This window comes from Macaca mulatta, chromosome 1, assembly GCF_049350105.2.
Source record: "Macaca mulatta isolate MMU2019108-1 chromosome 1, T2T-MMU8v2.0, whole genome shotgun sequence".
NCBI classification, from domain to species: Eukaryota; Metazoa; Chordata; class Mammalia; order Primates; family Cercopithecidae; genus Macaca; species Macaca mulatta.
The window spans coordinates 69,208,248-69,229,809 of NC_133406.1; the positions used below are offsets into that span (position 1 = coordinate 69,208,248).

A 21,562-nucleotide genomic window follows, 5' to 3' on the forward strand; every position below is an offset into this window, starting at 1 on the left:
AGCTGGAAAACTTCCAAGTTTTACTGCAGAGCTTTAAGAATATTGTGTTTGTTCCAACAAGGGAATTGTAACTGGAATGCAATACAATAAAATGTTAAAGAAAACACTTCCCAACCTCTATTGGCTTGTGAACAGCTTTTACAGTTACATAAAAACTTGCACATTTTTAGAAACTTAAATTATTATTTTTACCTTGAATACGATAAAGAAATAATTTTTGTTTTTGTCTTTAGCACCTTAATATTATAATGCCAATTTGATGCAATATGTAATAATATTTGTAAAGGGAAACAGATGTCAATTTCCCCTTTTAACAAATGAGTCAAGGTAATAAATCAAAATAATTGTCTAAAAATAATTTGTCGGCTGGGCGCGGTGGCTCACGCCTGTAATCCCAGCACTTTGGGAGGCTGAGGCGGGTGGATCATGAGGTCAGGAGATCGAGACCATCCTGGCTAACATGGTGAAACCCTGTCTCTACTACATATACAAAAAATTTAGCCGGGCGTGATGGCAAGCGCCTGTAGTCCCAGCTACTTGGGAGGCTGAGGCAGGAGAATGGCGTGAACCCGGGAGATGGAGCTTGCAGTGAGCAGAGATCGTGCCACTGCACTCCAGCCTGGGTGACAGAGTAAGACTCCGTCTCAAAAATTAATACATACATACATAAAATAAAAATAATTTGTCTATGAATAAATTTTGAAGTAACATTGTGTTTTGTTGGGAGACCACATGAATATTAAGACATAGACTGAAATTTAACTATGTGATGAACAATGGCATCAAAAATAGGCAAACTTTTTTCATTATCTGCTATTGGAATTCTTAAGATTTCCCCTGAGTTATTTTGATAAATGTTAGTGTTTTGTTCCTAAATGGCAAGAAAAAGGGAGAAGGTTTTAGGTTGCTATTTGCAAGCAGGTCCTAGAAAAGAAAACATATGATGTGACAAGGATTTTCATCAAATGAAAAGTCAGATTATATATAATTGTCACTATCAACTTTTTTTTTTTTTTTTTTTTTTTTGAGACGGAGTCTGGCTGTGTCACCCAGCTGGAGTGCAGTGGTGCCATCTCAGCTCACTGCAACCTCCACTTCCCGGGTTCAAGCGGTTCTCCTGCCTCAGCCTCCCGAGTAGCTGGAATTACAGACATGTGTTTTCATGCCTGGATAATTTTTGTATTTTTAGTAGAGATAGGGTTTCACCATATTGGCCAGGCTGGTCTCAAACTCCTGACTTCACATGATCTGCCCCCCATGGCCTCCCAAAGTGCTGGGATTACAGGCGTGAGCCACCGTGCCTGGCCCACTATCAATTTTTTTTTTTTTTTTTTTTTTTGAGACGGAGTCTTGCTCTGTTGCCCAGGCTGGACTGCAGTGGCCGGATCTCAGCTCACTGCAAGCTCCGCCTCCCGGGTTTACGCCATTCTCCTGCCTCAGCCTCCCGAGTAGCTGGGACTACAGGCGCCCGCCACCTCGCCCGGCTAGATTTTTGTATTTTTTTAGTAGAGACGGGGGTTTCACCGTGTTAGCCAGGATGGTCTCGATCTCCTGACCTCGTGATCCGCCCGTCTCGGCCTCCCAAAGTGCTGGGATTACAGGCTTGAGCCACCGCGCCCGGCCCACTATCAATTTTTAACGTTACTTTTCAAAGTATGAAGGAATCTTGGTTCCAACTGTGGAAGAATTTTAATCAAATAATATGACAAGGATCTGAGTAAAGAGTATCATTAGGCTAATTTGCAGAATTTTTATCATTTATGTTCAGTCATTAGCTTATTGCATGTTAACATGAGTGTTCCATAAGCACTCTATCTTTAAACAATGCTTCATTATGGAATTACATAATACTATATGACCACTGTAAAACAAGCTGCAAATAAAATGTAATAAAATAACAACAACAACAAAAAAAATAAAACAAACTGCAACTTTCTTCTCAATGTATGGGGCTTGATTAGATCCTTGTTCAAAGGAATAAACGGCAAGAATCATTTCTTGGGAACAGGGAAATGTGAATATGGACAGGGCGTTAGGTAATATTAAAGAATTACTGTTAATTTTGTTAGGAGTGATAATGGTATTATAGTTATACAGGAAGAAGTTCTTATTCCTATGCAGTGCATACTGAAGTATTCAGGGGTAAAGTGTCACAACATCTTGGGATTTATCTTAAAATACTCCACATACGAAAATAAAGAAAATATGGCCAAATGTTAGTAACTATTAAACTTTCATGATAGATATATGGGGCTTCTTAAACTTTTCCCTCTACATTTTTGTGTGTTTGAAGATTTTCATAGTTAAGTTAAAAAAAAAAAAAAGTAGTCACAAAGTAGTACAAGCCTCCCTCCCATGCCCTCTAGTGGCTGGTGGTGTTGAGCTGGGTGCAAACAGGCTGGCTGCAGCAGTCTTGAACACACTCAACCTGTCCCCCCTCCAGAATACCGCCAGCCACTCATCAGATACTTACAAGGACACTCTCAAACTTTTTGTTCTTTTATTTGTGGTTATTGAGTTTTTAAAAATATAAATGGAAGCAGATCTCATTAGTCCCTTTAACAACCTGAATCCAGAGGAACAACTTCCGGACCCACATGAATTTGAGAGCCACCAGCTGGGATTGCCTGTAGTAGGACAACCAGTGTCTGAGGAGGCTGGTGGGTTCTGTCCACATGCCTGTGACTGGAAGGGAAGGTTTTCATTGGCAGCCAGTTACTTAAGCTTAAAAAAGAACACCACATTGAAAACGTAAGGTCTTCCTTCTCTTTGGGGAGAATAGGTACATGTGAGGTGATAGGGAAGGACAAAAATAGACATTCTCTTATCCAGCCTCCTTTGAATCTCTCTCCAGGTTAACCACTTCCTCTAAAACATTTGCTGACCCATATCCAGGGCACCGGGAAAGCCCACCGTGTGGAGGCCTTTTTCTAATTCTCCCCCAGCACTTTTGCCCCTACCAGCTGAGCAGTCTGCTTACCCAGGGTCACTTCTGCTTGTTCCAAAACTTTTATGCCAGTTGTTATTATTGTTATGATTAAAGTGCAAACCAAGAAAACGTAAGTGTAGAACTCCCACCAGACAAAACATATAGGTCACAGAAAAGCACAGCTTGGACCTACATCAAAAGTTTGTCGGCCAGGCACAGTGGCTCATGCCTGTAATCCCAGCACTTTGGGAGGCCACGGCGAGTGGATCTCGAGGTCAGGAGTTTGAGACCAGCCTGGGCAACATAGTGAAACCCCATCTCTAATAAAAATACAAAAATTAGCTGGGCGTGGTGGCGGGCGCCTGTAGTCCCAGCTACTCAGGAGGCTGAGGCAGGAGAATCGCTTGAACCCGAGAGGCAGAGGTTGTGGTGAGCCGAGATCACGCCACTGCACTGCAGCCTGGGCAACAGAGTGAGACTCAGTCTCAAAAAAATAAATAAATAAATAAATAAAAATAAAAATAATTTGGCAATCGAGTGAACTTTTTTATGTCTTCAGATAAAATATGTAAGATGTTTAAGATACCTATTTTAAGTGATTCTCACATCTACCAATTATATTAATAAGCCAATCAACTGTTTCTTCTTGATAGTGTTGGATCAGAGGTTTCCCACCATCCTATGATTCTCCGTCCAGATTCAAGTGAAAATCCAAAAAATCTTCAAAAGGGAAGTTCAAAACCAAATCATTCAAAAAAACTTTTTTTCCACTGAGGGAATACACAGATTTCTCCCCCCCCCCCCCACCGTTGATTATATCTCCTCCTAGCATTTTATTTAGGCTACTATTAAGGTCCACTTGCATTTTCCGCATGTGCACTGGTAGTTGAGGGTAGACACTTTCCCCGCCCATCCCCCTCACACCCCACTTCAACCCCAGAGTGTGTGGGAAGGCCTCCTGGCCTTCCAGATTTTCCATGGGTGATCCACACATTGGGTAATCCACATACCCATCATCAAGGCCTAACCGTGTTAGAAAATGGAAGGACAATGAAGTCTGCAGGAAGCTCTTCTAGAACATTTCACTCAGCTGCCTCAAGGTCAGTCAGGGGTTTGGGCATCGCTTTCTGGAGAAAGCCAGAGAGCAGGTGTGACCAGCTGCAGAAAGGGGCACCCTGGAATTGAGAAGCCTGGGCTCTTTAGAGGAGCATCTAAAGACCTTGGAGCTTAGCCTCTGAAAGAAGCTGTTCGGGACTGGCCACAGACCATGTGATGACATTGTGGAGTGGGGTAATGAGTAACCTACCTCCACCCCTAGCTACACTTCTTGGAGAGCAGCTGAGATTCTCATCCCAGTGCCAAGGTAAGAGATGGATCAGGCCACAGGTAGGTAGAGATGTAGCCTTTGGATCTGTCCCTTCATAGCCCAGGGTTCCAAACTCAAGAACAGACACTATTTTTGCAGGAACAATCTCACTGTTCATGAGCAGCTGGCTGCAGTTAAAGGCAAAACAAGTGTCCCTGTCTGAGCCTCAAGTTCCACATTTACTAGCTGAAAAGAGTGGATCTAATTGTCTCTCTGGTCCCTTCCAGCTGTGCCTGCCCATAAGGCTGTGACCCGTCTGCAGTGGTGAGCTCAGCCAGTCACTAGCAAGAATGGATACCATCCAACAGGTCCCTTAGCACTGGGGATGGGGGTAGGGGAGGGGATGGGGGTAGGGGAGTGAATGGGACATCCCTGAAATTGGGGTGAGAATCTAGGTCTTGCAAAAAGGCAGGGCAACTGTCCCCTTTTAGACAGAAGCAGGAGATGAGGATGGGGCAATGGTCTGTCTTTCAAAACCTTGAATCTGCCAGTTAGGGAAGGGGCTACTCCCGCAGACTCGCGCAGGAGAGGGCGAAGGCGGTGCCGCTCTACGACCTGACTCGGCTTTGTGGCCAGAGGAGGAAGATGGAGCTTCATTTTACAGCAGCGTCTTGGGATGCGGCCGCCTCTTGGGTCTCCTCTTCAGGGCTAGGTGAGGAGGTTCCAGGGCCCGGCGCTCCAGTCACCGGCCTATCATTCCCCCTGCAGACGGCTCCGCTTCTGGGCAGGGGAGCGGCCGCGATCAGTTGGTTTTGGGCGCCCGGAATTCGGGCATGCTCCAGGACCGCAGTGGCGGCGGCGCGTCCCGCTCCACGTCCTCGGAGATGGTCCTGATGTCGCTGGCGAAGGGGGAGATGCGCGCGCGGGTCTTGAAGGTGGCCAGGCTGCCACGGGGCCGCAGGCTCCACTGGCGCGTCAGCTTGTGGGCCTCCTCTTCCTGCTTCATCCTCTCCAGAACCTCCTGCAGCACCGAGCGGAAAATCTGGGACACCTCCTGCACCTCGGGCTCCTGCTCCGCCAGCAGCTGCCGGAACCTGGGGGGGAGGGGAGGGCGCTGGGGCCATTCATCCACAACAGCGGGCCTGGCACCCCGGGGCGTCTAACCCCGAGGGGCTGCCCGTGCATCCTTGTGGCCAGTTAGTCCACTCCACCCTGCTCCTGAAGCGAATCAGGAACCACCCCACGTTGCTACTGATTCAACTAATCCTAAATTCAAATCTCAGCCCTGCCACCTCTGGCCTCCATTGGCCTTAGCCTCCTCGTCTGTAATCTGAGATGACAGCTGCCTTTTTGTGAGCTATAATGAACTAAGGTATGTAAAGATCCTGACACTTACCTAAGGTTGTTGATGATACAGCATTAAGGGGAGCCCTTTGCAGTGGCAGCCTTACTGATGGGAGGCCTTCTGGCTAGGCCGCTCCTGTCTCTTCTCCACCTCCTGGCCAGCATGATCTTTCTGAAACCTATATCTGATTATGTCACTGCCCCTGTGCTATTCCTTCCAGGTGCGCTGTTTGCCATGCACAGGGGTCCCCTGATACTTCCCTGGAAGACTCTGCACATCAGCTGGGAAGAATCACTTGTGGCCCCAACATGTCCCAGGTTCTCCCAAGGCCCTGTGTGATTTCCCAAGCTGTTTACTCTGCCTAGGCTATCTTTGCTTAGAGCTCACGAGTTAATGCTGGCAAGTCTATTTAATACCAGGTTTCCTCCACCAGATTGAGAGTCAGGACTTCTCAGCAGTGACATGAGACCGGAAATGAGACAGGACAATCATGACCTGTGTGCACTCAGTCTTCCCCCTCACTTTTGAGGTTTCATTTGCCAGCCCAGGTGCCCTTTTCAGCAGCTCCACCCCATGACCCACCCCTGTCCCCAGGTGCTTCTGGAATAGATAGGCTTTGGGAGGCTTCTGCAGTCCAGATTCAGAAAGCTGGGGGAGGGTAAGGTTCTCCACCCGGAGGAAAAAAGGGGTGGGGTGGTAAAAGCTCTACAGAAACCAAGGAGTGTGGACGGGGCTGAAGAAGGTGAATGGGGCTGAAGGAGAGGAGTTTTTAAAGAGAATTTCAAAGAAAAAGGTGTACAATAAATGCATATGTTAGTTAAAGGGATGGGTGAGGGAAGATTTTGGGAGACTAACAGGAATGTTAAGATGTTTTATTGTGGATTTATATTCCTTTACAAAGAGAAATGTAGATAAAGAACTTGAGTTATTTTGAAATTACTCGATGCTTCTTTGAGAACAGCACTGATTCTTCTGAGACAGGACCATGTGGTCACAGCTTCGGTAGGATTACATTTAAATTCAAGGAACATAGTTGTACCCAAGCTCTAAATGTGCAGTGCCCCAGAATTCTGTCTGAACCCTTCCTACACACTCTCACACACACACTCTCTCACACACACTCACACACACACTCTCACACAAACACACTCTCACACACACACACACACACTCACACACACTCACACACACACTCTCACACACACACACTCTCACACACTTTCATACTCACACACTCACACACACTCACACACACTCTCACACATACACTCACACACACTCACACACACACTCTCACACACACTTTCATACACACTCACACACACACTCACTCTCACACACACTCACACACTCACACACACACACTCTCACACTTTCACACACTCACACACACTCACACACACTCTCACACACTCATACACACTCACACACACACTCTCTCACACACACTCTCATACACACACACACTCTCACACACACTCTCATACACATACACACTTTCTCACACACACTCTCACACACTCTCATACACACACACACTTTCTCACACTCACACACACTCTCATACACACACACACACACACATACACACACACTCATCTGTGGGCAGACTAGCATGAAAGCTAACGTAAGCTAGGATAATTAAGAATCTGATTTTGGAGAAATGTCTGGGAAAACTTCTCCAAGAAGGTAATATTGAAGGTAAACTGACGAAAGAAAAGAAGCCAGGTAAGTTAAAATCCAGGACAATAACAATCTGGGCAAGGAGAAGAGAAAACTCAAGGGTATTGTGTTCTCTTGAATCAAAACTCACACGCCTCCAGGAGCAGCCTTCTGCATCCTGCCTCCTGCTGGACCCCCAACCCTAGCCCAGCGTTTCATGGTCTCTTTCAGATTCCTTTTCCCCTCTTGCTCCTTCTAACAGGTAACTAGGTCATCCAGGCTCCCTGGCTCTAGTCCTGGTGGCTTCAGGCCCCTGCCACTGCAGCCACCTTTCCTGGAGCCTGCAGCCCAGCAGGGATCCCCATCCCAGTGCTCACCTGAGGATGGCAGGCCCACAATAGGATGGGTGGATCTTAACGCAGACATCCTCCAGCTGCAGCCGCTCACTGGGGCTGAGGTCATAGGTGGGCCGGGGTGTGCTGGCCAGCCAGCTGTAGTCCACACCGGTGCAGACCTTCCTGACCGCAGTGCTGCGCTCCCGCTGCTGCCTCTCAGCCTCTCGCATCTGCCCGGTCAGCTCCATCATAAGTGTCTCCAGCACCATCTCAGCAGGGCTCCTGGAGGACAGTCGGGATGGGGCCTCGTTCCACCGAAGCCATGAGATGAGAGACATAGCCCCTGGCCCTGCTGAGACAGGACAGGTGTGCATCTTTCCTGGGCCCCTCTGTTAGGGTGGGGAACCTGGGAACCCAAGGGGGAGAGAGGAGAGCTGGGACCCAGGGGAGAAGACCTGCTCCGCCCTAACAGCTGAGTGGCCTCAAGTAGGTGGCTTAATTTCCCTGAGCAATCATTTCTAATTCTGTAAGACAAGATAGGGCTGTTGTGCCGGGCGCGGTGGCTCACGCCTATAATCCCAGCACTTTGGGAGGCTGAGGCCGGCGGATCACGAGGTCAGGAGGTCAAGACCATCCTGGCTAACACGGTGAACCCCATCTCTACTAAAAATACAAAAAATTAGCCAAGTGTGGTGGTGGGCACCTGTAGTCCCAGCTACCCTGGAGGCTGAGGCAGGAGAATGGCGTGAACCCGGGAGGCAGAGCTTGCAGTGAGCCGAGATCGTGCCACTGCACTCCAGCCTGGGCGACAGAGCGAGACTCCATTTCAAAAAAACAAAAACAAAAATAAAAACAAAAAACATAGGGCTGTTGTGAGAAGCAGCTGTGAATAAACTTTGTACACTGTAGGCATCACATAAAAGTAAGAGACTCTTGTGGTTATGATCCTTAAAGCATCTCCAGGATTGTGCCCAGAGAAAGGGCCTCCTGAATCCCCACTAACTCCCAACAAAGCAGGAAACATATGGACTATGGCTGAGCACAAGCTTTCCCTATGATTTAAGGGGAACACATACACACACTCACACACTCACATACACACACACACACTCAGAACAGATACATCCTATGTCAGTGTACCAGGAAAACACCCTCAGTTTTTAAATGCCTCCAGCCTATTGACGAAAGACACAGAATTCTATGGGGTTGGCCAGCCGTGGTGGCTCACGCCTGTAATCCCAACACTTTGGGAGGTCAAGGCGGGAAGATCACCTGAGGTCAGGAGTTCAAGACAAGCCTGACCAACGTGAAGAAACCCTGTCTCTATTAAAAATACAAAATTAGCCAGGCATGGTGGCGCATGCCTGTAATCCCAGCTACTCGGGAGGCTGAGGCAGGAGAATTGCCTGAACCCAGGAGGCGGAGGTTGCAGTCAGCTGAGATCATGCCATTGCGCTCCAGCCTGGGCAACAAGAGCAAAACTCTGACTCAAAAAAAAAAAAAAAAAAAGAACTGTATGGGATTAACATTAACCTGAAAAAAACCAACTTACCCACCATTCATTCATTCATTCAGCATTAATCAAGTACTGTGTACACATCTGTGGAGGGACATAAACACGAAAGGATGCCAGGATCCTGCTCTCCAGGAAAGGCAATATTTATTGAGTAAATGCTGCAACATCAATGGAGAGAGGGAACTCTGCTGGTGAAGCACAGAGTCAGCACTGATGTGGGAGGGGAAGGAGTGACCCTAGACAGTGAAAGGGGCCAGAGTGGGCTGAGAAGTGAGTGCGAGCTTCAGACATGTGGGCTGATGGAGAAGGGGTCCCAGGTGGAGACAGGATCCGGCCATAGAACAAGGTGAGACAGCTGGAGGTATGACAGCAGTGAGCCTAACTCATCATGGAGCCCCCACATGGGCCTGATCAATACAAGTTTGGTGAAGGACAGACCGAGTAGATGAATGAATGAGTGAATGAATGAATGGGTGAATGAGCTACTCCATGACCTGTCAGATGTAGTCTGTGATTCTGACCACAGTGAAGGGAAATGACATTCCCGAGCTAAAGCCTGAAGTGGGTCTTCAAGGTGCCCCACTTCCCCTTTCTGCACTTTTCTCTCTCCAAGAAGTTCCCCCTTCCATGCACCAATGATCCCATTTCTGCTTAGACCCTCCATATGCAGAGAAAAGAGGTCAGATGAACTCAGTCTCAACATCATGGTGGTGAGGGAGGTGACACCTCCCTAGGACACTTGCATTTTTAGGCCACCTGTTGTGGGAAGTCAGGGACCCCAAATGGAGGGACCAGCTGAAGCCACGGCAGAAGAACATAAATTGTGAAGATTTCATGGACATTTATTAGTTCCCCAAATTAATACTTTTATAATTTCTTACACCTATCTTTACGGTAATCTCTGAACATAATTTGTGAAGATTTCATGGACACATCACTTCCCCAATCAATACCCTTGTGTTTCCTATGCCTATCTTTACTTTAGTCTCTTAACGCCGTCATCTTTTTTTTCTTTTTTCTTTTTTTTTTTTTTGAGACGGAGTCTCGCTCTGTCGCCCAGGCTGGAGTGCAGTGGCCGGATCTCAGCTCACTGCAAGCTCCGCCTACCGGGTTCACGCCATTCTCCTGCCTCAGCCTCCCGAGAAGCTGGGACTACAGGCACCCGCCACCTCGCCCGGCTAGTTTTTTGTATTTTTTAGTAGAGACGGGGTTTCACCGTGTTAGCCAGGATGGTCTCGATCTCCTGACCTCGTGATCCGCCCGTCTCGGCCTCCCAAAGTGCTGGGATTACAGGCTTGAGCCACCGCGCCCGGCCAATCCCGTCATTTTAAGCTGAGGAGGATGAATGTCGCCTCAGGACCCTGTGATTGTATCAACTGCACAAATTGTTTGTAGAGCATATGTGTTTGAACAATATGAAATCTGGACATCTTAAAAAAAAGAACAGGATAACAGCGATGTTCAGGGAACAAGAGAGGTAACTTTGGACTGGCCACAGGTGAGCCGAACGGAACAGAGCTATATTTCTCCTCTTTCACAAGCAAATAGGAGAAATATCGCTGAATTCGTTTTCTCAGCAAGAAACATCCCTGAGAAAGAGAATGGGCCCTGAGGGCAGGCCTATAGACGGCCCCTTTTAAGGCATCCCATCTTTTATGGTCGAAGCCGAAGGGATGAAATAAGCCCCGGTCTCCTGTAGCGCTCCCAGGCTTATTAGGACGAGGAAAATTCTTGCCTAATAAATTGTGGTCAGACAGGTTACCTGCTCTCAAACCCTGTTTCCTGATAAGATGTTATCAATGACAATGCGTGCCCGGAACTTCATTAGCAATTTTAATTTCACCTCATCCGGTGGTCATGTGATCTCGCCCTGCCTCCATTTGCTTTGTGATATTTTATTACCTTGTGAAGTATGTGATCTCTGTGACCCACACCCTATTCGTGCACTCCCTCCCCTTTTGAAAATCGCTGATAAAAATTTGCTGGTTTTGCCGCGCAAGGAACATCACTGATCCTGCCGACATGTGATGTCTCCCCCCAACACCCAGCTTTAAATTTCTCTCTCTTGTGCTCTTTCCCTTTATTTCTCAACCCAGCCGAGACACTTAGGAAATAGAAAAGAACCCACGTTAAACATCGGGAGCGGGTTCTCCCGATAGCCACCCTCCCACCACCCTGCACCCCAGTGCTTAATCCAGAGAAATGAATTGTTAAGGTAAATAATCAGACCAAAGGAGAATATTATGATGGGGTAGCAGCAGCCTTCTGGAAGGCCACACCTAAATCCCTACTTAAGATGGAGATTTGAATGACCAACTCCTTTAGCAACCAACAGAATTAAGAAATCTGAAAACAGGCCAGGCGATGCCTGATGCCTGTAATCCCAGCACTTTGGGAGGCGGAGGAGGGTGGATAACTTGAAGCCAGGAGTTCAAGAACATCCTGGCCAACACGGTGAAACCCTGTCTCTACTAAAAATACAAAAATTATCTGGGCATGGTGGCACACGCCTGTAGTCCCAGCTACTCAGGAGGCTGAGGCAGGAGAATCGTTTGAACTGGGGAGGTGGAGGTTTCGGTGAGCCGAGATGGCGCCACTGCATTCCAGCCTGGGTGACAGAGCGACTCCAACTCAAAAAAAAAAAAAAAAACAAAAACAATCTGAAAACTTTCATTCTCCACTCAACCTAAGCCTATCACCAATGGAGGCTTCAGATTACACAGCTGACCCCTTCCTGGGAGGGTGGGACGAAAGGACGAACCATTAGACCCTACTCCTGGGGTCAGTAGTAGCTACTTAAGAGTACTTCTTAGCTCTTACCTGCTGTATGTGCCCAGAATAAAGCGGTTAGGCAGTACTGTGTGTACTGGGGGTACTGGGGAGTGGGAGTGCAGGAGTGGAGGTGTTATGGCCAGAGAGCCAGGAGCATCAGGAGCCTCGCCTAAGGCTAAAGGATTCCATCAGTTCAGGCACAAAGACTGCAAATGTAACTGAATGTATCACTTTCCCTGGAGGGTTTGTGTTTTTCAAAGTATATGGGTTAGCTTGATGCTTAGCACCAAAAGAGTGAATGGTGTAGCTGCTGAAGAGTACTACAAGCATGCGGAGTCACTCATTCCTGCAAGGGCTACTGAATGTGCTAGGCTATTGCACAGCTCCATGCCTTTGTCATATTCCTCCCTCTGCCTGAAATGCCTGCCCATTCTCGTGGAGACCAGGTCTAGGGTCTCCTCAGAAGGTTTTCTTGACCTTCCCACCTCCCAGGTAGATGTGGCCACTCTCTACCTTGTCCCCTAATGCACTCTGCACAGGTGTTTTTCAGAGCTCAGGAGCACTTTACGGAACATGACTGCCTACCTCCCCTGACCCCGAGTGTGGTATGTAGGGGGCCTGTGCCTTATTCCCCTTTCCATCCCTGGCGCTGGACACATAGTCAGTAGGCACTTAATAAATAGCAAACAAATGAATGAATGAGTGCCAGAACAAAGGAAGGAATAAATGATGGAGAAGCTATAACAGCTGAATCAAGGAACAAGCCCCACAGACCTGACCTGAACTGACCCTGAACAAGAAGGCATTTTTCAAAGCTTCTTAGGGAGCTTTTTTTCTTCTTAATCTGAGTTTGCGTTTGAGCGGAAAGAAGATTGCAAGAGAGTGGCTTGGCAATAGAGGGTTCTCCTGTGGCCGGGAGAAATGTGAGTGAAGAAATGGGAGACACTGAAGATAACTTTTGCCTCCAGGGCAAATAGACCTCAGAATATCCATGCCATGGCCACATTGAAAGGACACAAAGATAGATGTGTACCCGCCCCCCACCCGCTACACCCCTGTTCTGCTCTCTAATCTTTGCACATACCAGAGATTCCGTAAGTTCTGTGAGTACCTGGTTTTCTGCACGTACCAGAGATTTTGTTTTGCACATACCAGAGATTTTGTAAGTTCTGAGGCAAGGTCACAAGACGTGTTTAAGTAAGATAAACTCTTGCTGCCATAAACCTGCTCTCCCGCCTCAAAGTTTGAACCAAAATATCAGAAATGGCAGGAACCAATCATAGTTAGCCAAATCGCCTTGTTCAAACACTAGCCAATCATATATCTGATTTGTATAATAACTCTATGCCCACTTTTCTTAGACTATATAACATTGTTCGGAGCTGAGTGGGGGAGCTCTCCTGCCCGTCTCGTTTCACGAGCGAAGGAGAGTTCCAGGTTCGAACCTGTAATAAAGATCCTTGCTGCTTAGCTTTGACTCTGGACTCTGGTGGTCTTCTTCGGGGAATAAACGGTCTGGGCATAACAACATAAGCTAACAAACTATTAAATAAAGCGTGTTCCATTTCCTTCCTTGTCAACCACACCTTCCTAACAATGTGGAGGAGGAGATTCAGACAGCATTCTTGGACTCCTCAGAGTTTTCTGGCACATGGAGGTGGGTTGGGACAGCTCCCGGCCCTCAGCCAGCCTCCCTCTCTTCCCCGCTCCGTTTCATCCCACATGGTAAGGGGCCTTGCAAACACGTGTGGGGACACCCCAGCTTTCACCTCCAAGACCCAGCCACACCCCCGCAACCAGCCACCTCTTTGCCACCCTCTGACTTAGGGTTTCTCACTGGCAGTGCCATCTGCCCTGCTCAGTGGCCCCTTCTGTGGGGAAGTAGGTGGGCGACTGTCTGGCAGGGAATTCTGATTTCGGTCTCTAAGCCTGATCTCGAAGGGAAGTGCCCACAGGGTGGCATGTCTACTGGACCCCCAGACGCCTCACCTCGAGGCAGAGTAAGGCCAGAAGCAAGCCCAAGTACATTCTGGGGTGCAGCCTGTATGGGGTCCTGCTTTGCTGGGCTTAAGTCTCCCGACCTGAGCTGGCCGCTAGAAAAGGTGCTTTGTCACCCGCCTCTCCCAACTCCAGATGGCAGGGGCTGAGTGGGATGATCCCACCTGAGTCCTGAATTTTGTGGGCTCTGAGCCTCTTTGGCCAAGGTGAAGGGTCTCACAGGGGAGGAGGGTGTTCTGAGTCACCTCCTTCCCGTCCCCTCACTCCCCGCAACTCTGGCCAGGACTGGAAGCTTTGGCAGAGACAAGATTTCTGCTGGTGCTATTTCTGTCCCTGGTGCCAGCTGCTCCCCCAGAAGGCTCTTCAGTGGGTCCGATTAAGTTCTTAAGGGCAAAGGAGGGAGGGAGAGAGAGGGAGGAAGAACAGAGACAGAGAGGCAGGTGGGCAGGCTAGACAGACTCCAGAGGGTGCCGCCTTATCCCAGGGTATGCCCAGAACCTGAACCTCGGCTGAGACTGGGAAGGACGTGGTGCCTGGGGGAGGTCTGTTAAACAATAGCAAGAGCAACCTTCGCTAAGTATCTGGCACAATTTGCTACACCGCCTGGCTCCAGATTCACCACTGTGGCAGAGCCAACTCCTCAGTGTAAGCCCCGAGGCCCCCACACTTGGCTCACCACCTGGTGAGTGGCAGTGCCATGGTGTCCTCAGAGTCTTCCTGTGATGAATGGTTCCTACTCAGTCAATGGCACTTATAACCAGCCTCAACCACACTAACACTGAATCCTTGTTTTAAAAAATTAGGATAGGCCAGGCACGATGTCTCATGCCCGTAATCCCAGCACTTTGGGAAGTTTGAGTTCAGGAGTTCGAGACCAGCCTGGGCAACATGGTGAAACTCCATCTCTACCAAAAATATAAAAAAATTAGCCAGGTGACGTGGCACGCGCCTGTAGTCCCAACTACTCGGGAGGCTGAGGTGGGAGGATAACTTGAGCCTGGGAGGTAGTGGTTGCAGTGAGTTGCGATCGCGCCACTGCACTTCAGCCTGAGTGACAGAGTGAGACCCCCATCTCAAAAAAAAAAAAAAAAAAGGAGGAGACACCCTTTATCAAGTTAGGAAAGATCCCCTTCTTTATATTTAAAAGAAAAAAATGCTGGGTGTGGTGGCTCACACCTATAATCCCAGCACTTTGGGAGGCCAAGGTGGGTGGATCACCTCAGGTCAGGAGTTTGAGACCAGCCTGGGCAACACAGTGAAACCCCACCTCTACTAAAAATACAAAAATTAGCCGGGGGCGGTGGTGGGCACCTGTAATCCCAGCTACTCAGGAGGCTGAGGAGGAAGAATTGCTTGAACCTGGGAGGCAGAGGTTGCAGTGAGCCAAGATCGCACCACTGCATTCCAGCCTGGGTGACAGAGAGCGACTCCGACTCAAACAAAAAAAAATTAGGATAGCTGAGGAAATTTGAATATGAGCTGGATGTTAGAAAATGATCCATGGGGCCAGGCACGGTGGCTCACGCCTGTAATCCCAGCCCTTTAGGGGGCCGAGGCGGGTGGATCACCAGTGGTCAGGAGTTCCAGACCAGCCTGGCCAACATGGTGAAACCCCGTCTCTACTAATAATACAAAAATCAGCCAGGCGTGATGGTGCACGCCTGTAATCCTGGCTACTTGGGAGGCTGAAGCAGGAGAATGGCTTGAACCCAGGAGGCCAAGGTTGCCGTGAGCCCAGAGTGCAGCATTGCACTCCAGCCTGGGTGACAAGAGCGAAACTCTGTCTCCAAAAAAAGAAAAAAAAAAAAACAAAAAAAAAACGATCTGTGGAATACTGGCCAATAGCTCAATCTTAGGAGGTGTGGAAGTGTTTACGAGTGTCTACAATATCTTAGATTCAAATAGTTCAGAAAACGTTACATAAATATGTATACACACACCCCATAAACAGGGTGTTGGGGCTCAGAAACTAATATCCCAAGATATGGCATTGCATATGCTGAGCTGAAGAAGCCTCCTGGTCTCTCTGGCCCTCCCCATGGCCACTGTCTCTTCCAAAGCCCTTTGTCTGCCTAAGATCCAGATCCACCAAAGGGAACAATGTTTTTTTTCTTCCCTTAAGACTGAGAACGAGCCCCCACCTGAACAGACCTTCTCACAGGATAATGTACAAGTTCATTTTTGATCCCTTCCCCATTCATTCTCCCTAGTAATCCTCTCACCAGAACTGCTCTTCTCCCCCTCCCATAACTCGCTTTGCCAGGGTGGTAGGTATATACGCTTCCGAACCCCAGTGTGGGGTGAGCAGTGCCTCTGTGATTCTCCCCATGTATGCATTCGTGATAAATGTGTACGCCTTTTCTCCAATTAATCAGCCTTTCTTGAGGTGATTTTTAAGTGAACCTTCATAGGGCCAAGCCCTTGGCCCCTACAAGGGCAAATATGGCAAAATATTAGCAATTGTTGTATCTGGGGAATATTGATGGATATTTATTGCATATTTCTGCATGTTTATGCATATTCACAGTTTAAAAGTTGGAAAAACTCTACCTCAAAATTCACTTGTTCAGGAAGCCTTCCTGATTCACTCTACCTGACGGCCTGCGTTGTTCCTAGGGACTCCTGCTTGCAGTTCCTATTCTGCTCATTTCTGCTGCTGAGCCTTTCTCCACCCACCAGCCTGGGCATTGAGGCCTTGCACAGTGGCGTGTGCGGGGAGGGCCTAGGGCCTGGAGACTGAAGCGCAGGGCTGAGTTCTCATCTGGTCACTCGCTGACCTGCCTGTCGCTGTGCTAGGTGCTGGGACTCCCTCAAGGAGTGTACACTCAAGAGAGGGAGGAAAACAAGCAGACAGGCAATTGCGATGCCACGAAAGGCACAGCTCTCCTGAATGGAAGGGGACTCCTAGGCCTCAGCTGTATAATTAGCGCAGGGTGTGCCCAGGAAGTACCCGCCCACTATTCTCTGCATAATCGCTACAGCTCATTAACCAGTGAGGCCTTGGTTTCTGCATTTATAATACGGTGTTCAGACGCCAGCTCAGCCCACTCCACAGGGTTCCTCTGAGACTCGGGTGGGAGACAATATATGAAAACATTTGGTAAACTATAAAAATCCTGTGCAAGGCCGGGCGCGGTGGCTCAAGCCTGTAATCCCAGCACTTTGGGAGGCCGAGACGGGCGGATCACGAGGTCAGGAGATCGAGACCATCCTGGCTGACACGGTGAAACCCCGTCTCTACTAAAAAATACAAAAAACTAGCCGGGCGAGGTGGCGGGCGCCTGTACTCCCAGCTACTCGGGAGGCTGAGGCAGGAGAATGGCGTGAACCCGGGAGGCGGAGCTTGCAGTGAGCTGAGATCCGGCCACTGCACTCCAGCCTGGGTGGCAGAGCGAGACTCCATCTCAAAAAAAAAAAAAAAAAAAAAAAAAAAAAAAAAATCCTGTGCAGTGATCAGGGGTTGTAATTCTTATGACACAACCAGGTGGCTAAAAAGTTCACCTGGAGGCCGCGTGCGGTGCCTCACAACTGTAATCCCAGCACTTTGGGAGGCTGAGGCAGGCAGATCACTTGAGGCCAGGAATTTGAGACCAGCCTGGCCAATATGGTGAAACCCCATCTCTACTAAAAATACAAAAATTAGCCAGGTGTGGCAGCGGGTGCCTGTAATCCAGCTACTCAGGAGGCTGAGGCATGAGAATTGCTTGAACCTGGGAGGTGGAGGCTGCAGTGAGCCAAGATGTTGCCACTGCACTCCAGCCTAGGCGACAAAACAAGACTCCGTCAAAAAAAAAAAAAAAAAAAAAAACCCACCTGTAAAGAGGTCTTGAAGGCTCTGTAGAGAGCAAACAGATGACCAAATCCAATGACGACACAAAACGAGAAGAAAAGAAATGAAAGCCAGCTAGGAGCATGGGCTGGACTCTGCTTGTTAAGACCCCTATCCACCTTGGGGTCCTCAGTAAGAATCTTTGGGCTGCGTTTCCCTCCTTTGTCTGGGAGCCAGCGTGGGGACAGAGTTGCTGCTGTTCATTGACACATACAGGCCTTCTGTTCCCTCTCCCCATATTCCTGGGGCCTGGGGTCCAGTACCCTCCCCACTCTCACCCCCACTCACCACCTCCACTGCTTTTGACCTCAGATGCATGCTGGGCGGCCTGGCTGCACCCCCACTCCGCCTCTGCTTGATCACCAGCTCAGGTGGAGCAGGCTGGGCTTGGGGAGACAGCGCAGCCTTCAGCAGAGAAAACCTGAATTCAGTTCCTACGCCCTTCCCCTCCCGCATAGCTACCTGTGTCCAAGTCACCTTCATGGCCCCAAGCCTCAGTTTCCCCAATCTATAAGGGAATAATAAAGGTACCTACTTCAAGTTACTGTGAAAATCAAATGAGGTCATGTCTGTGTAAATGTTTTATTTTTATAAACTAACAATGAGCTGGTTCACCTAGATCAGTGGCTACCATTGTCGCTTAGTACAGATTCTTACCCTGGGGTCCTAGGGAAAATTCAGAGATTTATGAACTTGGGTGGGGAAAAAAGTCATCTTTATTTTTGCTAACCTTTGGCTGAAATGTGGTATTTCCTTTAGTTATGAATGAGGGCCATGGACCACAGTAGTATCAGTAGCCCCGTGGCTTTATCTCCAGCAGAAATCACAGATTTTTCACAAAACGCTTTAAAGTTGTTATTCTTGAATTATTAAGTATGCTCATCGCTGCTATGAAATTGTGGCATTTATTAGACTTGCTACTAGGTTTTATAATCTCACATGTTGATGGGGAAGCACACAGGTTACTGTATCACAGATCGTTTTTTCTTTCTTTTTGATGGCTGCGTTTCAGTAGAGCTCATTTCCTTTGTAACCCAGTGAATTTGCTTTTATGCATGTAGAAGCATTTTTCTGAGAATGTGTCCACAGGCTTCACAGACTCCCAAAGTGGGCACAAAAAGTAAAGGATCTCCTGGCTTGGTGCAAGCTTGACCTCAGCTTTGTTCCTGGCCTTCCCCATCCCTGGCTTCTGGTCACCATGCTGGGAGAACTGAGCCTCCCTGTTTCAAGAGAAGGCCCAGGTGGCACGGCCTCCGGTTTACAGAGCAGAGCAGATGATAGGGAAGCCCTCGCATGTTCTGTCTCTGCCTTCTGCGTCACTCACCCACGCCCGTTATCTTCCATTCTCTGATCTTCTCTTTCCTCTTTCCTTTCCCCTTCATTACCTCTTCCACCCCCACACTCTCAGAGCCTTCCTTTCAGCCTATTTTTGAACGTCCCTGAGAATAGCGTCTTTTCTGTGGCTCCCTGGGAGGTGCCACTACCAGCTGTGGCTCGTTAGCTGTGCTGGAAGAACTCTCCCGTTGTGCCTCAAGGGCAAGAGGAGTCTCTGGTTCCAGTTGGCACTCGGAGGGGGACCAGGGATGTCTCAATGGTGGGAACAATGGGGAGTGTGACCTTGGAGCTGGAAGCAGGGCTCTGACCCCCTGCAGGAGGGATCAGAGTGCCCTCACTTCTAGTGAGAACTGAGGCCCTGCGCTGGCCCCAGTCAAACAGTGAGGGCGAGCAGACCTTGCCCAGGAAGGCTAATTTCTCAATACAAAGGGAGCCATGGCCAGGGGACCTGGCCCGGGTCCTCTGCCTCGGAAGCTGAGCTGGGCATCTGCAGGCCAGGGCGAGGGGCTGCCCTGTGTGACCCACCAGGCCCGGGCATGGAGCAGCACCTGAGTCAGGCTGTCCCAGAGCACCGGCTGTTTCACTGCACGGGTAGCCTGGCTCTGCTGACGCCTGACCCTCAGTCTGGGCAGAGACTTCTCAGTGGAGGCAGAGAGTAGGTGCTTCTCTGGCGAATCTTCCTCCCAGCCCTGTGTTTGATAAAGCCCAAGTCCAACTTTACAGATTGCAAATTGACCTTATTTCTCTTTGGCATCATAGAAAAATAACCTGTAATCCACTAAGCCAGGTATGAGCGGGCCTGACCTGTGGATCCTCTGCCCACCTGACAGACATCTGCTTGTTTGTCAGGAACCCCTCAAGATACAACTCCTCCCAGCAGCCAGCCCCTCACTGCCGCCCACCCATGCAGCACTGATCCCAGTCACCAGGGCCTGGCACAAGGGCCCATCACCACAGCATCTAGCAAACACGTTTCTCATGTTTTTGGTTGTATTTATCTCTCCCCGACCTAGCTATGAACTCTGCAAGGGCGAGAGGTATGTGGGTTGAATCTGCTGCACATGGTAGCACTTGATAAGCGGTTCCTGAATGAATGAGTGAATGGCAGCCAGTCCTCCCCATTCTGAGGCAGAGGTGCAGCCAGGAGAGGGCATGTACACAGGTCTGACTGACCACAGTGGGAGAGGACTGACCCTCCTCCCTCAGTTGCAGCTGGACTTTCCTTCTAGGCCTGATCTTCTCCCTGGTGCCCCACCCTGCACCAATCTGCCTGGGCCTGCTCTCCTGGGCATGTTATCGGGGATGCACAGACTGTTCCATGGTCAAGGGGACTGAGACACATCCATCACCCTCGTGCCCTGGGTGCTACTGCATCCCTAGAGCCTGACTCTGTGCCCTGGACTTGGTAGGTGCTTGAATCACAGTTTGCAAACTGATGCAAGAGCCTCTGATTTGGGTTTCACTTTCCTTCCCCCTGCCTGCGTCCATTCTATAAAGGCAGAAGGGAACCTGCTGGAGCTGGGTCCTCCCCGAGAGGCTTGCAGTTCCAGAACAGGCGGAAGTGATGGCTTCCACAGGTTTACAAAACAAGGGGCAGGTTATAGCCCCGAGGATGCTGTAGGAACCTCATCGGTTCCAACTCCTGTGGAACTGATGAGGACTAAAGGGGCCTCACTGTGGCCATCTGGGTCCTGGAGGTGGGCAGCTTTCTAGGCTCCCCAGCCTGCCACACCCCCTGAGGCCACCCAACCCAGCTCCAAACCTCGGCCCTAACTTCCAAAGGTGCAGCTGTGCCAGGGTGCGGGTGGGGAAGACTGTCTCCTGGGGAGACCTCCGTCTTACCTCTGAGGTCAGCCTCTGCTCAGGTGCAGCGTTGCAGCAGGGGGCCTGCGTTCTGCTTCCCAGTCTAGGAGAAGAGAGTGTCTAGATATTTTCAGGAGAAAAAAAGAAAGTTGAGCAGCCACAGCAGGGCTTCTCTGCTGCTGCCAACTGGACTTAGGATTTTGCTTCTCTTTGGGTCTCTGAGAAGTTTTACCAAGAGAAGAGACAGGAGGAGAGATCCAGCCTGGGCTGTTGTTTGCGGTGTGTGTGTGTGTATGTGTGTGTGTGTGTGTGTGTGTGTGTGTGTGTGTGTGTGTGTCCCGCGAGGCTGGAGCCACAGCTTCCCTGATGAACCATGGAGGCGGGCCAGCTCCTGAGCTGTGGTTGCCCTGGAGACCCACCTAAGCCTCTTTGCCTGGAGCAGCATTATCTGTAGAGGGAGTGGCTGATCCGGACACAAAAGCCTGAGGTGACCCAGGCCCAGGCGGTGAGGGAGCACTTGTGTCCAGATGGCATTCTGGCCCCTTCCTCCTCCAGCCGGTGCTCAGTGTGGCACAAACTGGGCAAGACCATGCTCACCCAACCCTCTGCTGAGCCCTGGTGTACCTGCTGCTGGCAGATGTTTCCAGCTGCCTGGTGGGTGGCTCCTGGATGGAGAGCCCCTCTTTCTATCAGCTCCCTCCTACAGGGAGGGGGTGATTCTGGGTGCTGAGG

The 21,562-nt window shown here is 49.4% G+C and overlaps 1 protein-coding gene across 3 annotated transcripts; it reads right to left on the reverse strand.

Moving 5' to 3' along the window:
• Positions 1–4,872: 4,872 nt before the first annotated feature.
• On the reverse strand, positions 4,873–21,077 carry RD3 (RD3 regulator of GUCY2D). Of its 3 annotated transcripts, none has more exons than XM_077937324.1 (3): positions 20,870–21,077; positions 7,620–7,926; positions 4,873–5,329 (listed from the first exon to the last, which is right to left on the reverse strand). In XM_077937324.1, exons 2-3 carry the CDS (start codon positions 7,913–7,915, stop codon positions 5,038–5,040), a joined length of 588 nt encoding a protein of 195 aa, XP_077793450.1. In that variant the 5' UTR covers positions 7,916–7,926; positions 20,870–21,077; the 3' UTR covers positions 4,873–5,037. The 3 variants fall into 3 exon arrangements, with proteins under 3 accessions (XP_077793450.1, XP_077793452.1, XP_014972867.1); XM_077937326.1 differs by having other exon boundaries at positions 7,620–7,859; positions 20,870–21,076; XM_015117381.3 differs by lacking the exon at positions 20,870–21,077 and having other exon boundaries at positions 7,620–8,140.
• Between the last annotated feature and the right edge of the window lie 485 nt (positions 21,078–21,562).